This window comes from Pollicipes pollicipes, unplaced genomic scaffold (assembly GCF_011947565.3).
Source record: "Pollicipes pollicipes isolate AB1234 unplaced genomic scaffold, Ppol_2.1 Scaffold_4740;HRSCAF=5597_pilon_pilon_pilon, whole genome shotgun sequence".
NCBI lineage: Eukaryota > Metazoa > Arthropoda > Thecostraca > Pollicipedomorpha > Pollicipedidae > Pollicipes > Pollicipes pollicipes.
In genome coordinates this window covers 35,823,148-35,838,710 of record NW_023596545.1, presented here as the reverse complement: position 1 = coordinate 35,838,710, position 15,563 = coordinate 35,823,148, and the positions used below count along the sequence as shown (strand labels likewise).

The 15,563-nt window shown below is 55.5% G+C and overlaps 1 protein-coding gene across 1 annotated transcript; it reads left to right on the top strand.

The window, feature by feature from the left end:
- The first annotated feature begins 4,681 nt into the window (after positions 1-4,681).
- On the top strand, positions 4,682-9,132 carry LOC119098763 (retinol dehydrogenase 12-like). The gene is given in 4 exon segments (XM_037221790.1): positions 4,682-4,765; positions 7,419-8,130; positions 8,132-8,284; positions 8,286-9,132. Coding segments are annotated over 3 exon segments (888 nt in total). The 5' UTR covers positions 4,682-4,765; positions 7,419-7,749; the 3' UTR covers positions 8,640-9,132.
- The last annotated feature ends 6,431 nt before the right edge of the window (positions 9,133-15,563 follow it).

Sequence of the window (15,563 nt, the reverse complement as noted above, 5' to 3'; positions counted from 1 at the left end):
GTTCATTGGTTCAGGGGACTTGACCAATGCAAATGGCGCGTACCGACCCTGTCCCTGCTTGGGAAATGGCTCCCAGGGCTCAGACCGACACACAGCCGACTGTTCGGTGTTGGTAGTCTCTGGCCGAAATAGAGGCACACACGTTTATTGTTCCAGGGTGTCCTCAATCGGTGCAAGAGATCTTCTGACTGACATTTGGGGATGTGGTCCCGCGGGCCGGGGTTATTAATGTCGCCTATAGCCAGCCCTTTATGCCCTTGTAGGCGTACATTTTCATGTCTCGTTGTTCTGCGCGCCACCCGCCCGGGACCGGAGGGGTTCCGCGCACAGAGCGCGGGAACGCGAGCCAGCCGGCTGTGGTCAAGGACTCCCCTCTCCCCTCCATCACACTCCCCCCCCCCAACCACCCCAAGAGCCCCCGCCGCGCAGGCGCCGCCGTCGCCCCAGATGCCGTTTCGAGAGCCGCGCCACGTGGGAACTGGGCCAGTGGGGGATGCGCAGGGCCCGCCCGAGGCGAGAGCGGGCTGGCCTTGCGTCGTCGCCAGCGACACCACGCCCGAGATCTGGCCTAGGGGCACGTCGGGGGCCGGACTCTGGCAGCGGAGCATGCCGGCCCGGCGACGGATTGGACGGAGGGGGCGAGGCGGCAAACCGATTGGGTCACACAAGGCGACGGAGGCGGGTCGACCCAGTTGAAAGGCATCGGAATTTTATAAATTATCATGCGAGGGCCTCCGTAAGAGGGACGGACCAGGCAGTACAGAGTGCGGGGAGTACGGACCAAGAGTTGCGACGTTCGACGCGACGGGCAATAGTCACCGACGACAGCGCACACGATGTGGGTGTCCAGACCGTTGACCCCCCCCCCCCTCCTTCCATCTTACCGGGCCATGGACGGCTGGCGCCCCGAGTGTGCCCTTCCGTCCCGCTTCCCACCGGGCGGCGTAAGCCGCGGTTACCGCAGAGCCGGGGAAAGGGGGAGGGGCTCGGGGGTGTGAGTGTGGTAGGTGTGTATGTCGCGGTCTATGGATGATGTTTTGCTTCGTTGTCTTTGCGTATAAATACAGGTATTGGATTGCGTAGCGATGGTTTAGTGAGGGAGCGAGGCTGGACGAGGTCGGTTCGGGCGGCGAGAGGACACGCGGCCCGGCGTTGGGCGGTGTCGTGTCCGGAGCCCGGGACGCATACTTGGGCGCAGCGGCCAGTTCGTTGGTATGCCCCGTAGGCGTCCAGAGTTTACCAATGGCGGAAGCCATGCAGAGGCGCATCGGCTTGTCTGGGCCCTCGTCTGGCCGTCGTCGCGGTCGGACGCGATGTATGGGCCGCGCCGACATGCTATGGCGGCAGGATGTGGGTCAGGTGGACCGTTCGCCGTACATTTCTCGTTTCGTTTTCTTTGTCAATAGTTAGAAGCCGGTTTAGTGTCAATAGTTAGAGGCAATAAGCTGGAACCTCACGGGTTCGATCCAGCGCGCATGCTCGGCCTTTCTCGCGTAAGAGGTTAGCGCGGTCTAGCTCCGCGCATGCTGCGCGGATTCCCCCAGCGAGCGCGTGTATTGCCCGGCTTCTATCTCCCTCTGCCTTTCACTAGGTCTGGGTCGCTCTCTGGCCAGTTGATGCCCCGCGCTACTGTTTCGTTAGCGAATACCCATCTCGTCCGAGATGGATCCGACACGGACGCCGGGGGTCCGGTATGGGGGAGAATGGCGTCGAATTCTCCGAGCCGGATATAACCCCGGTATGTAGGCTAGAGGTCGGAGAGAGACCGCCTGCGCCGGGATGTTAAGGCATAGCGGTGAGGTGCGCCGGGCCCGCGGCATCTCGAAGGATTTCCCGCAGTTCCGCGAGACCGGAGGAGGTTACTCGCGGGGCGTCGCCCGGGCCGGCGTTCGGGAGGAGACACGGACGCCATCTGTCAGTCGCTATGGGCAATTGCGGTAGAGGGCAGCACCCGACGGTGCGCGATGGCGGCGCGGGCACCCGCGACCGGCCGGCAGATGACGGTCTGTCGCGGTGTGGGTGGACGGAGCAGTCCGCCGCTCGTGGCCCGCCGGCAGGCGAGTAGCCCGGCGCGGCTGTGACAAGGACGAGGAGCCAGACGACCGCAGTCCTGCTTTTACGCAGAAAGACGTTTGTGGGTAGCGCGGCACAAGACACAGTTTCGTTTTTTTTTTGAGACGGCCGACTCGTTTTGTTGTTCCCCACTTGACCCCAGGCGTGACGGCCTAAGGAGGCGTTGGTCATGAAGTGACCTTGGATCTGTGGGGGCCGCCTGGGATGCTCGATCGTGCAGGGCGGTAGCGGAGTCTATCCGTGGTGTCTCCGCCTTGGGAGAGGGCAGGAGTCAGTCCGCTCTCTTCCGACGTGGTGCACGCCGGGCCTTATGAGCGATTGGTGACGGGATGTTCGGGACGGATAGGGATCCCGTCATCGACGCTCATAGGGAAGGCGACGAGGAGTCAGGTCGTCGGACAGGCCGGTCAGGCCGAGTCTCCAGAGCGCGCCGGCCGAGGAGACCGTAAGGCGTGAACGCAGGTCGCGCCGGGCGCTCGTCGTCTGCCGAGAGGCTCCACCGTCCCATGAGCGCGCTGTCTGCCTCCGGGCCTCTGAGGGACGCGCCGTGGGCGGTGCCTTGCAAAGCCTGCTCCGGCGGACGGGAGGCGAGGGCGCAGAAGCGCCGGAAGCGACGCCTCCGTGCTGGACGAGGCGCCGCCTAAGGCGCATGCGCGGCAGCGGAAAGCTGCGAGCGGTGGGTGCGGCCGTGTGAATGCGGAGCCGCCCATCGTGGACGGAACGTGGGAAGCGTCGTCCAAATAGGGAGCCGTCACCCTGGAGGTCAGGCGAGGGAGCGAGTCGCCGTTCAGCTTTGACACTCGTGGTCGGCCCAGCAGCCGCGTCGGTGTCAAGCTGGCAAATCATCGTGATATGCTTTGAACGAGGCTTAAACGTGCATTTATGGCAAGACCGAAATGTGATAGGTGAATTAAACTTAACGAGGACCCATGCAGACGGGCCAATTATAATGTCAAGGTGCGGGGAAAAAGCGGGGGGGGGGGGGTCCCACCCGTGTGCGTGCCAAGGATGAACGAGATGGTGTGGGCGCCAGCGTATGCGAATGCTTGGAATGAGTGTGATGGGCGCCGAGTGCGTGGAGTCTGCGTGGATTAATTAAGGTGGGGAGGGGGGGGGGGGGTCCCAGGTTCATTACTCAGTGGGCCCTTGTCAATATAGTTCGCCAGTGCGGGGGACCCTTGCCGGTTAGGCGCATTAGTATGCACGCATTCCCGTTTTTGCCCCATTTAAATGATATCGCTAGCTAAAGGGTGGAGGTGGATACCGTGGTTAAGGGCGCACAGCCATGGGCGGGGAGACAGCCGTTCATGGTGCCTGACCGGATCCGCCATCCCGCCAATGCCCAGGTCACCCGCTTCATCCTAGCTCTGTGGCTCACATGAGTGTGTGTTGACGTCGGGTGTACCGGAGCCGCAACGTGTCGAGCCGTGCGCTAACATCATGGAGCTCGTACGCTGACCAATGGGCTTCTCATTATAAATTTGCTCTCGTGGGAGGATGTGACAGCGGCAACCGGCAGCGTGCAACATCCAGCGGCGGCCAGGAAACCCCGCCCCATCGCACCGCACCAACACCCCACACACACACACACACACACACACCCCACACCCTCCAATCACGTATTTCATCGACAGTCACGAGGGGCCCCTTGTGCCCCTCTACGGGCCCCCTTGAACGCTGCCCCAGACCGATTCTCGGCTCCTTGTTAATGCATAGCCCTTGTTAGGCGCTATGGATCCCTGAGTGACACAGAGGGCCCCCATTGAGTAAGGAGCCCGACCAAGGTAAATCGAGGGTCCGGCCCTGTTTGGGAAATGGGCGCCAAGTCCCAAACCTGATGCTTCAGTAATCGGGCGGGGAATCCATCGCGTGTCACGGTCGTTAAGCGTCCAGCAGATCCTTGTAGTTTGGAAAAATAGGCCTGGGGGCTTAGCGGGGATAGTCTAGCCCTCAATGCGCGAAAAGCAGGTTTCTCCCCGGAGTTGATCCAATTTCCTCGCAGTGTCATGGAGTTGGAGTTCCCCCGACCGAACAGGAAACCACAGCCCTGTTCTAATCAGTTTTCTTTCCTCCGTCTCGGTGGGAGACGTCATTGTTGGGCGTTACTTTCATTTTGGCTGGCGTCGATTGTCGACATCAGGCTCTGGTAAGCGACGTGGGGTTGATGTATGTGAATTCGGACGTTGTTAAACGCTTGTGACTTTGCGAGTTAAGAGTGCATAGTTGAGGTACGTGGCTCTTAAAGGCTGCTACGAAAAGCCCTTGGTCGGGAGCTGCAAGGCAGAATGCAGGCTGCAACGTAGCATTCGGGTAGGCATGTTCGACACGGCTAGCGTTGTTTTGGTGGTCACTGCTGGACATAACGACGCTATCGGTTTAGTCGGCTGGTGTCGATCGTCAGGTTTTCATAACTGTTCCAGCGAGGATTCACGTCGAAGTGGAGGTCAGTGCACTCGGCCCAGGTTTCTTTTAGACGTGTATTTTGAACTGATTGGTCACGTTCCTCTGCTAATATTCGGCTGCTTTGTTTTTATTTTACGTTAAGATGTCGTGAAAAAGTAACGCAACGTGCTGAAACAACTTGCTGTTGCCAACCAGAACAGAGTCAGCAAGACATATTAATTAATTGTTTAATTAAAAACAAGCAGCAAGCAGTAAGAACCGGAAATCATCGAGTCAACACGGTACGAAAGTAAGTCTTTAAAAGTGTGGCCAGCTCTGTCAGCTGCACCCAGGTGACAACATGGCGTCTCATTTTCATTTTCTTTGTTCCTCTCACCTGTGAAATAATTACAACAAACTTCCTTAGAAATTAACATAACCTTAAGCTCAAAATGTTTCATCTTTTATATTTACTAAGAACCCAGAAGGCTGGGGTCAAGGTCACCGTTGGGGAGGGGGTGGAGGGCAAACTGAACAGGAAGGACAGTGACCCTCCCAAAAGAATGCAATTCGGTACTCGTGCTTACATAATATGACATACGTTCATTTAACGGAAATGATTGGCGCACCTCAGGCGTGCAACAAGTTGGTAATAGACATGCGTATGACCTTATTATTATTAGGTATGATTTATTATTAGTGCATGTATTTTGTACACCACAGTTGCCAAAAATTTATTAAGTTTGCTGGTCTAATTTTTCTTCTCTTTACACTGCAGATCGCGCTGTATATTTGGCGGTGGACGTTTCTTATTCAACCGCATCAAATTATTGTAAGGGTGACATTTTTGTCAACCTGAATTAAAAAAACAAAACAAATTGGCACTTAGGCCAACTCAACGCTGGTTTAAGTAGGAAAAATGAAAGCGGACCGTTGTTTTTACAGCGCATTTGCATGGATGTTATTGGCACAGTTTGTTTTTAACCTCAACCTTGGTGAAGTATTGGTCAATGTGAATCATTCATTGTAAGTCGTTGAACATAGCTGAGTTTAAGTTGAGTAATGCTCATTAGACTGCTTTGTTGATTACAATTATTGATTTCATGTCGTAACTAAGTTGACAAATGTGGTGCGACGCCAAATCCATACCAAGGTTTTCGAGCCCCCTTTGTATGTCACGCAAGAGTCCTTGCTGAAATGAAGCAGCAATGTTTTACACGGAGGGCGCTGTGCTCCATATCCAAAGACGAAAAGGGAATTTTAAAGTAGGCTGTATAATTTGGCCAAATAACTTCGCTCCAAACCCTGCAATTAGATCCGTCAATGTATGCGTGTGTGTGTGTAATGTATTCGTATGCTTACCGCCCCCTGGACACACAAATATGCGTTTTTTTTTTGTATTAAGCAGGCATCTGCAAACGCTAGAACACACCGTCCCCCGTAATAAAAAGTGTTTTGCTCTTACCACCCGATGCGAATCCAAACTGCTGGGCGACGATGCAATAAACTTGATGCTTTTGGCGCCATAGGACGCGCGGAGGTTGAGAGGCTAAACTGAAAAGTTCCGAAGTATGGGAATGATCCTTCATCACTTACCCCGTCTTCGTGTCGGCGAACAAAAATTGCGTGCTGCCCCATAACCGCCATAATATTGTTATTTTCAGCTCCCTAAGGGGGTCTCTAGGTAAGCCCCTTTACTTTCCGGTGAGAAAGGGCACGTGCCTCCAATCCCTCGCCCCTTCCCCTGGACGCCGACTATGTTGCTTGAATGACTTTTTTCTAACGACACCGCAATGTTAAAAATCAGTTGCCTTTTGTCGGAACTAAAATGTGCCAAATCTGCTGAAAAAAATGAGAGGGGATAGGTCGTCGGGTCGTCGGCCTTACCCCTCCCCTTCTCCCCAGTGCTTTACGAACGTTGTCACTTCTGTTTGGCGATAATGACTTTCTACCTATCTGACCTACCTAAGCCGTGCCCGACCTGGAAAGATTTGCTACCTAATGGTCTGCAGAGATGACTTCTGGGACCAGAAATCTCCCTGATGAAATATGCCACGACACGGCATCTTAGTGTCAGCCGAAACCTCATTGCCCACTGCCAGTTGACCACATCTGACAAACCGAGTATTCAAGCGCGGTTTCCAGGACGCGAATCCAAAGCGCTGGGGCGCTAGGTGTTACGTGACTTCCTGCCCACTGTCCCGCAAGGATGGCGACAGGCGGCCGCGATGTAACCGCCGCAGTGGTCGGTGGTGTTCGAGGTGTGCCTAACTCAGACGGTGGTTTTTGGTGAGCTCAAATTCAGCACTGCTGGCTGCTTGCTAATAACGCTTATAGCTAATACATTGCAATACACGACTGTTGTGCTTTATCTGCGGCCTTTGGAGTACTTAGATCAAGTGATATGTACGTGAAGTATGTTCTCTTCAGATAAATTCCAACTGAATGTGCCCCTGTTTCGAGAAGACGGCGCCGCCGGACGATGTCGCATGCTGCTAATATCTATATCCCCTGGTCAATGCGTTATGAATACCGCCCTAATAACTGTTGGTATGCACCGCCTGTGAACAGGGTCTTTTGTCCCCCTGAGCGAGGGGCACGAATGTTTCCTAAGCGACGGGGCGAGATTCTGACGAGAAGTTAAGATATGCAGCTCGGCTCCGTTGCCTTTTATGATATATATTATATCCAAGGTGTCATTATCACCGACGTCATGTGGAAAACAAGGGAGCTTCAGTGCGCGTTTGAAATGCAGACCTTAGTTATAGGATTAAAGAAGCGAGCAACTCGCACGTTTCGGCTTTTTTAGGGCGATTCTTAATCTACCTTACTGAAATGGTTGGCGGCTTTACGCAGATATGGTTTGTTACCGGGGCGGCCGGGCGTGCCACCGCCGCGCCAACCACGAGGATTGCGTCATTGTACAAGTCATGGCCAGCCTGATGCGTCACGATGCGTTGCAGCTGGCGGATTTTCCGAAGGTCGCGCGGGCCGGTCTCAACAGTACTTCTGTGGCGCGGGTCAGTGAAGCGCCACACTCGGCTGGAGAGCGCGTGAGGGTGTCGGTGTTAGAGCGAGTCCTCGTTGGAGTGAACTGAGCGGTGCGTGTGAACTTGCGACCTGCCGTTCGGGACAGTTGTGGCCTGCCGCGGAAGTTTTGGCCATTGGTGCGGAAGCTACTCATTTGGGGGACGCTGCTGATCGAACCTTTCGCCGGATCTGCGCTGCCCTGCGCCCACCCCTGTGCCTCCGCCGCTCCAGACATCCGCCGTCCTTGCAGCGCTGCACGCCGTCATGCCCTGGAACCCCATGTATCGGTCGGAGGCGCGGCTAGACGGCAAGACTGTGGTCATCACTGGCGCCAATTCGGGTGTCGGCAAGGAGACCGCACGCGATCTGGGCCGGCGCGGCGCGCGCCTCATCCTGGGCGTGCGCAGCCTGGAGCGGGGCGAGGCAGCGCTGCGCGAGCTGCCGGTGGGCGCCGGCGGCAAGCCCCTGCTGCTCCAGCTGGACCTGGCCTCGCTCGAGTCCGTGCGCTGCTTCGCCGCCGCCGTGCGCCAGCGGGAGCCGAAGGTGCACCTGCTGATCAACAACGCCGGCGTGATGGCGTGCCCGCGCGCCGAGACCGCCGACGGCTTCGAACTGCAGCTGGGCACCAACCACCTGGGCCACTTCCTTGCTGACGCACCTGCTGCTGGACCAGCTGCGCGCGGCGGCGCCCGCGCGCGTCATCAATCTCTCCTCGCTGGCGCACACCAGGGGCCAGATGCACTTCGACGACCTCATGCTCACCAAGGGCTACACCAAATGGAAGGCGTACTACCAGAGTAAAGCTGGCCAACGTGCTGTTCACGCGCGAGCTGGCGCGCCGGCTGGCCGGCAGCGGCGTCACCACGTACGCCGTGCACCCGGGCGTAGTGCGCACGGAGCTGTGGCGACATCAGGGCGGCTGGCTGCGCGCCCTGCTGCGACCGGTGGTGCGCTCGCCGGAGCAGGGCGCGCAGACGACGCTCTACTGCGCGCTGGCGCCCGAGCTGGAGACCGTCAGCGGCCGCTACTACGCCGACTGCAAGGAGACGCAGCCGTCGCGCCGGGCGCAGAGTGACGAGGACGCCGCCCGGCTCTGGGCCGTCAGCGAGCGGCTCGTGGGTCTCCCAGCGGCGACTGACCCGGGGACCCAGTAGGACGCCCGTCCCCCCCCCCTACCTCCTTATCTACGTGACGTCTCGGGCGCCAGATCCCCCCCCCTCCCCGCCAAACCTGTTCCGATACTGGCGTTATCGGTGTTTGCCCTGTCGCTGAATCCCGACTTATGATTTATACAGGCTATCGGCATGTCTCATACGAATGGGGCCAACTCGTATGGCGCGCGTACGGACCCAAACATTGTGCGGACAGGTGTGCAAGTTATGCAAGGGGTGTTCGTGTACTGGGTTTGTTTGTGTACTGAGGTTTGTTTGCACCTGATGCAGTGCGTGTTCGTTGTCATGAGTTGCCGGGTACCATTGCAGTTGAGAATGATTAATAATATATTTACGTTGTGCCAATGGATCTAAAATGAAGGCAGTGCGGCAGAGAACCCGTCCATCCTTTACATTACGCATCGTTCGTACATCGTTTCATCGTTTGCATGTTATCGCTGCATGGAGGTGCCAATACACTTCGACGCTTTTCCTATGCGACCGTTGTCTACATGAGCATAACATTATAACTCCCAGCTCATGATCATTTGAACTTGCGACGCGAGAAAGCGAGATGTTACGGAGATCTAATAACAAAGCAGGAAAGCGTAATGGTGATATTCGTTATCACCATCATCACTACACTGTACTTAATACAGGCAGCGCTTAGACACTGTGGGTCGTCTGGAGCACTTGAGGGCATCCCATTCACTCCTGATGCCATCAAATTGGAGCATGGTGTCATGACAAGTTGCAAAGCTTCCGCTGTACCTATACGTATGAGAAGACAGTCGTATTATGCACTGAACTGACACATATCTCGCAATGCCAGCGTGCACACCTAAATGTGTGTCTGCTCTGGAATTTCACCTCTCGTCATAGGGTGTTGCAGAATGCGATGGGGTAGTGATCCGCTTTCGCAACCCCGGCGTGCCCCACGGAGTCGAGCCGGGAATGCCGCGACGGTATTACAGGCCTCAGCCGGGAAAACAGGAAGCGCTGCTGATGCAGGGAAGCTACCGCGAGTTTCTCTGAGAACACATGCAAGACACAAGTGTGTTGGTGATATCCGCAACATCAGCCCATCAGCCCATGGCGATCTCACAGCCACTTCATACAAACGGTTCATTAAAGGACAACAGCTCGTTCAAAACTTCATCGTATGCACCACCTAAACACATCGGCCTGTTTCAGTCTTTGGGGAAATGTAGTAGACAATGCTGCCAATACATTGTAGACAGTGGTGACTTGTCCATGCAGCAACTGACCAAATTCCGGGTGGCACGTGTAATAGGTTAGGGACCTTGTGACGGATTGAGCGTGAAAAATGCTTTTGAATTACGTTGTAAGTTAAAGGGAGTGTTCCACATTTGCATGTGGTTTTGGACTAAAATAACCGTCTTGGAGATAATCTGATACAGTTCACAGCCCTGAACTTTTTAAGACTTAAACCCTCTAGTTTCTGAGCTACTCGCCCGCGAAGACGCTCAGACTATTTCGGAAAGATTGTTTCAAGGCCACCCAGGCATCCATGATGTATAAATAGTGTCATTCAAACCCTCCCATACCATTAGCCATGCGACGACCAAAACCAATGCAAATGTTATTGTTGAGTCGTACACATCTGGCGTTCGTGAACATCACTTCCAGACACGACGGTTGTCAGTTGGCTCCTAATTAATGTTGTGCAAAGTCCGATGACGTAATTAAACGGTGCCATATAGAGGAGCATATTTACAAAAGAGAAAAATCGTGTTGCCTGGAGCAGCGAATTTTTCCCAGAACGTCAAACCTAAGGAAAGTGATACAAAATGGCATGTTTTGCTGTCAAAGTCAGCATAACAGTTGGTATGTTCGCGTCGCTGCAAACTGTCGACAACAGCAGTTTTGTCATTAGGATGCTGTCATATCAGTGGGAGATGTCATTTGTGGTGTTGCTTGTTTTATTTTGGCCACATTAGGAAATTCTAAACCAGTCTCGCTCATTCCCATAGCGCTTATGCTAAACGATGTATACTTTTTCATGCATACCTTTCCAATCTTTCCAACTGAATGCTAGCTGTTCGTTTACGGTGATGAACGCAGAAATGTCACGCGCACATATATTACTTACAAGCAGATAAAATAACCAAAGGAAGCAACGCATAACACGCCCTCTCCCCTCCCATCCCATCCCTCACAAACACACACGCACGTACACACGCGCATACGTGTGTATGCGTATGCACACGTATACTCGGCAACACACAAACGTGCGTTGCCGAGTAGGCTCAATGCACTACAGGACTGACTGAAAAAAAACACTACTGCTGTGCGCGTGCTGGCTGCGTGTAGGCGCTATTTTCTAAGATTCAGTCTTTTGAATGGGTAAATTTCTGGAATCAGAGCTCACGCTAAGCATTGTTTGTTGTATGAGCCCCTGCCCTGCCATCCAATTGCTCACGCTAAGCATTGCTTGTTGCATAAGCCCTTACCATCCAATTGCGCAATTCCAGGCCAACAGCAGGATTTGACGGCGACAGTATGTAGCCGTCAAATATATATATATATATATATATATATATATATATATATATATATATAATATAAAGTATATAGTATGTAGTAATTTGGCCTTAAGGGGCGCGTCGACTGGATCGGTCATTTTGATCAGATCATGGTCAGTTTAACGTGCCGCAGTGCTCGGCTCGGGCCGTCCTGCCGCCTGACGTTTCCTGACCTTTAGGGCTGCCGTGGACGAGCCTGGGGCGGTCTGCCCCCGCCTCACGACCAGGCCACATGCCGTCCCCGCCGCAGCGGCGTGTACAGGAGCAGCGGCCCGGAGGGCGGCAGCGCCAGATGTACCACGCCCGGATGAGTCTGCGGCGGCGATGGTGGCTGTGGGGGTGCCCGACCGCGCAAGGTCCGGCGGAGCCGTATGTCCGGACACCAGAAGCCTAGCAGCCAGCCGTATGTGAGAAACAGCAACAGATGCAGGATAGCAGCGGTGTGCCGCACGCTTGGGAATGGCACACCACTCTCCAGAGTGGCGCAGTCGACGGCCAGCCACCAGCATGACGCCGATGAGCAGATCGACCAGCAAGCTGTCGTGGACGGACTCGTGGTAGCGGTGGGAGCAGGGCACGGCGCTGTCCGGGGCCGGGGCGGCGAGGGCGTGCGCCAGATGGGGCGGCGTCACCAGTGCGGCCAGCACCCAGACGCCGGCGTGCAGGAGCTGCGCGCGCCGCGGCGCCAGCGGCGTGAAGTAGCGCAACCCGTGCTCTACGGCCACGAACGCCGCGGCTGACGTCCGGCGAGCGCAGATCACCAGATGACAGACGGGCAGCGGCAGCGGCGCGCTCAGGAGCCGCAGCCCGACCAGCAGCAGCGTCAGCAGGCCCAGCAGCACGCCGGCGCCGGCCATGTGCGCGATCAGCTGGAACATGGGCCGGTTACGCAGCGCGCGGCTGGTGACGATGGCCAGCACAGGCACGCCCGAGCCGATGATCGTCAGCGGGCAGATCGCCACCAGCGTAGACTTCGTATTCCACTTGCTCATGAATAGCGACGCACTGCGACGGATCCTTCGGAGTCGGACGCGTCCGCAGCCGCTGACAATGTCTCGCCGAGTGAGCCGAAGCCGCCGACCCGTTCTTGCTGTTGGCCGCTGAAAGCGCCGATTGACTTGTTGCCATGACGACTGTTGGTCGTCGTCCCAAGTGCATTGTACATTGCGGAGGTTTGAATTGACCCGATATGCCAATTTTAAAAGAACTGTCGCGCGTTTTTACGCCATGCTCTTGCACCAGATAAGTGATGACAATGTTTAGCTTTTTAGATAGTTTAGCACTGGCTAGCGAAGGTTTTGCAACATATTTTATCCGGGGTGAGGGGGGGGGGGGGCGAGGCTTACTTCAGAACTTTAGAACTTGGAGACTGAAAACTCCGCAGATATCAGAAATCTTAGTTTCACGGCCGAACTTTTTATTATTGGTTTCACATGAAGAACAGTAGGGGAGAGAAGAGAGAGTTGTATCATTCTTTGGTCTGAGCTCCTTCCTGCTATAACCACTGAGGATAAAACTAATGTGGCGTGCGGGGTCTAGTGTTAGCGCCCCTGGACCCGCCCTTGCGGCCGGCCGCCAGCGGTGGTGACCTGCGCGGCCGGCTCGTGGAGGGAGTGCACTCTGACCTGAGACGCGGACGCGTGCGGGAGGACGCCGGCAGACAGAGGTGAGGCGGAATGGCACACACTTAACATTGGAGCTGGCGGTAGAACCTGTCTTTGCAGAGAGTAGCTGCCTTGTTTTTTATATGTTCTCTTGAGCTTGTCAACAGGGTATGTGTGATATGTGTGACATTGTTTGGAATATTTACCGAAACGCGTGCTGTGTCATGCGCTTTTACCGCCACAATTTGTTCTTTTGGATAATATTTAAAGCGACCGGCAGGGGTCAGGATAATACTTAAAGCGACCGACAGGGGCGAACACTCAAATGGATCAAATGGACGCGGTCCTTTTGTCACGTCTGGAATTATTTACGGTGGAGGGTGAGCAGGAATTTCAGTCACGGCCGATTCGTTTCGAAGTACTCGCCGGCAAATGCCCAAAAGAAGGAGAAGGCCCGATTTCTGTTGGGTTTGTTGGGGGCCATAGCATTCGAGTACTGTGCTGCTCTGCTAAAAACATCCTGTGTGGAATGTGAGCAGCTGAAACAGCATCTGGTCGAGAGATTCGACAAGTCAACGCGTTTATCCGGGCCTCCCGTGAGTCTGGTGAGACTGTGCAGGATTTTGCGGAGCGGGTTGGGAAGCTAGCCCACGAGGCCTACCGCGAGTCGGCGGTTGCGGAGGCTAATAGCCTGCAGCGATCCGTATGCGGCTTGAACGACCCAGGTCTGCAGGCAAACTCGCTTGGAAAAGGGTTCCAATCACTCTATGAGGCGGGTTAGTCATTCTCGCGACATTCAGCGACAGCATGATGCGTTGGGGGCTATGGGAGCGTGCTGCACTGGTGGCGCCGCCGCGCCCGTACGCAGCCACCCCACTGGTGTCGAACGTCGGCCGCCTTCATCCCGGGCAGAGGTCGGTCTCATCAGTGCCGGTCAGGAGACGAGCGTCTGGATCAGGTCCAGAGGCAGGTGGACGCCCTCCAGGCTTCACTTTCACGGAGCGGCGTCACAGCCCCTGGTTGTCGAGGCGCACGTCCGATGCGCACGTCCTACCCGATAAGCGAGATCCTGGAAATGTGGTGCGTTCGAGCACATGCGCATGAGTTGTCCGTTACTGGCGCAGTCCTTGGACGCGAGACGAGCAGTGGCGACCAGCACTCAGCCTGCCGCTCGTGTGGCGATGAGGGCCATTGGATGGCACGCTGTCCTTTGAGCGGTCACGGTCGCGGTCGCGGCGGGGGCAGGCCGCAGAGGGGCTCGAGTCGCGCGGAGCCCCATGACATCGAGACCAAGAGACGGCCGTTTTGTTACTGCTGCGGAACTGAGGGACACTGGATGGCCCGTTGTTTTTTTTATAAATTTGGTCCGAATCCTCTTTGAATGAATGGATTTCTGGGATCAGCGCTCACGCTAAGCAGTGCTTGTTGTGTGAGCCCTGACCCCCACCATCCGATCGCGCAATTCCAGGCAACGGCAGAATTCAGTGGCGAAAGCTTTACGTGCCGCAATGTTCGGCACGGTCCGTCCTGCCCTCTGACGTGAACTGACCTTTAGCGCGACCGCTGCCACCGGCCGCAGGCCATACCTGCCAAGGGCAAATAGCGAGCGCCCTAAAGCGACTCGAACCCACCCCGTCACGGGTGAGTGGGTCGGAAAGCAGGCGCTCGAACCAACTGAGCCACAGGGACGGACAATTGCCTCCTTTATCCCGCCAGGATGGGCAGCTCAGCAGCCTCAGCTGAGGGAAATTTCGGGCATGGTTCGGAAAACTAGCAGGAGTCGGTCCGCGCGGCAGGAATCTGCTAAATGCAGTGCATCCGCACCGAAACAAGCCGCCATGATCAGGGTGAGCATCGGAGGTCGGAGGGTATGGGCGTTAGTCTACTCCGGAGTCGAAATCGAAGGTGTAATAGGCCAGCGGCGACGATTGAGTGGCGGCCGTTGCTTCCTACCGCTAATACTCGTTTCCAGGCAGGCTCACGTGCTCGACATGTTCCACGGTCACAACACGGCCGGTCATCTGGGCCTCCGGGGGACACTTGAGCGGGTGAAAAAGCGCTGGTACTGGCCCGGGATGCACGGTGATGCCAAAGCCTACTGTAAATCCTGCAATCTATGCCAGCGACGCCACTGGCCAACGCCCGTAATGAGCGCCCCGCTCCAGACAATCGTGCACACGACCGTTCGAAAGGGTAACTTTGGACACACTGAAATGACTCCGACAAGTGGGGGCAATCGGTACGCACTAGTCATGGACTATTTTTATAAATTTGAATCTAAATCTAAATCTATCTAAAAAATCTAAATCTAAATAAAATTGTTTTTCTTCTAAATTTGAGTGTATCCCCTGCCTGATCAGAAGGCAGAGACCGCGGCAGACAGCCTGTTGCTCTGGGCTTATGAGCACTGCGTGCGGAGAGGGTCCATGCTGACAAAGAACGCCAGTGTGGGTCAAATGTTTTTTTTTCAGGGACTTCGTCGCAGACTAGGCGTTACAAAAACCCGAAGAACACCTTGCCACCCTGAGACTGTATGGTCGGGCGGTTTGATTGGACGTTGAAAGACCTCTATCTTTGGCATACAATTCTTCTTTTCACAGTGCAACTGAGTTCACCCGATAGCCTCCTGGTCTACGGACGAGAGGTCCGGCTTCCTGGCGATACGCTTTTGGCTCTCCTGGTCCTGCTTCACCCGTACAGAGCCTCCTCGCGCAAAGAATGCGGAGAATCCAAGACGCGTTCGCGATGGTTCATGCCAACACGCAACCGGCAACTGA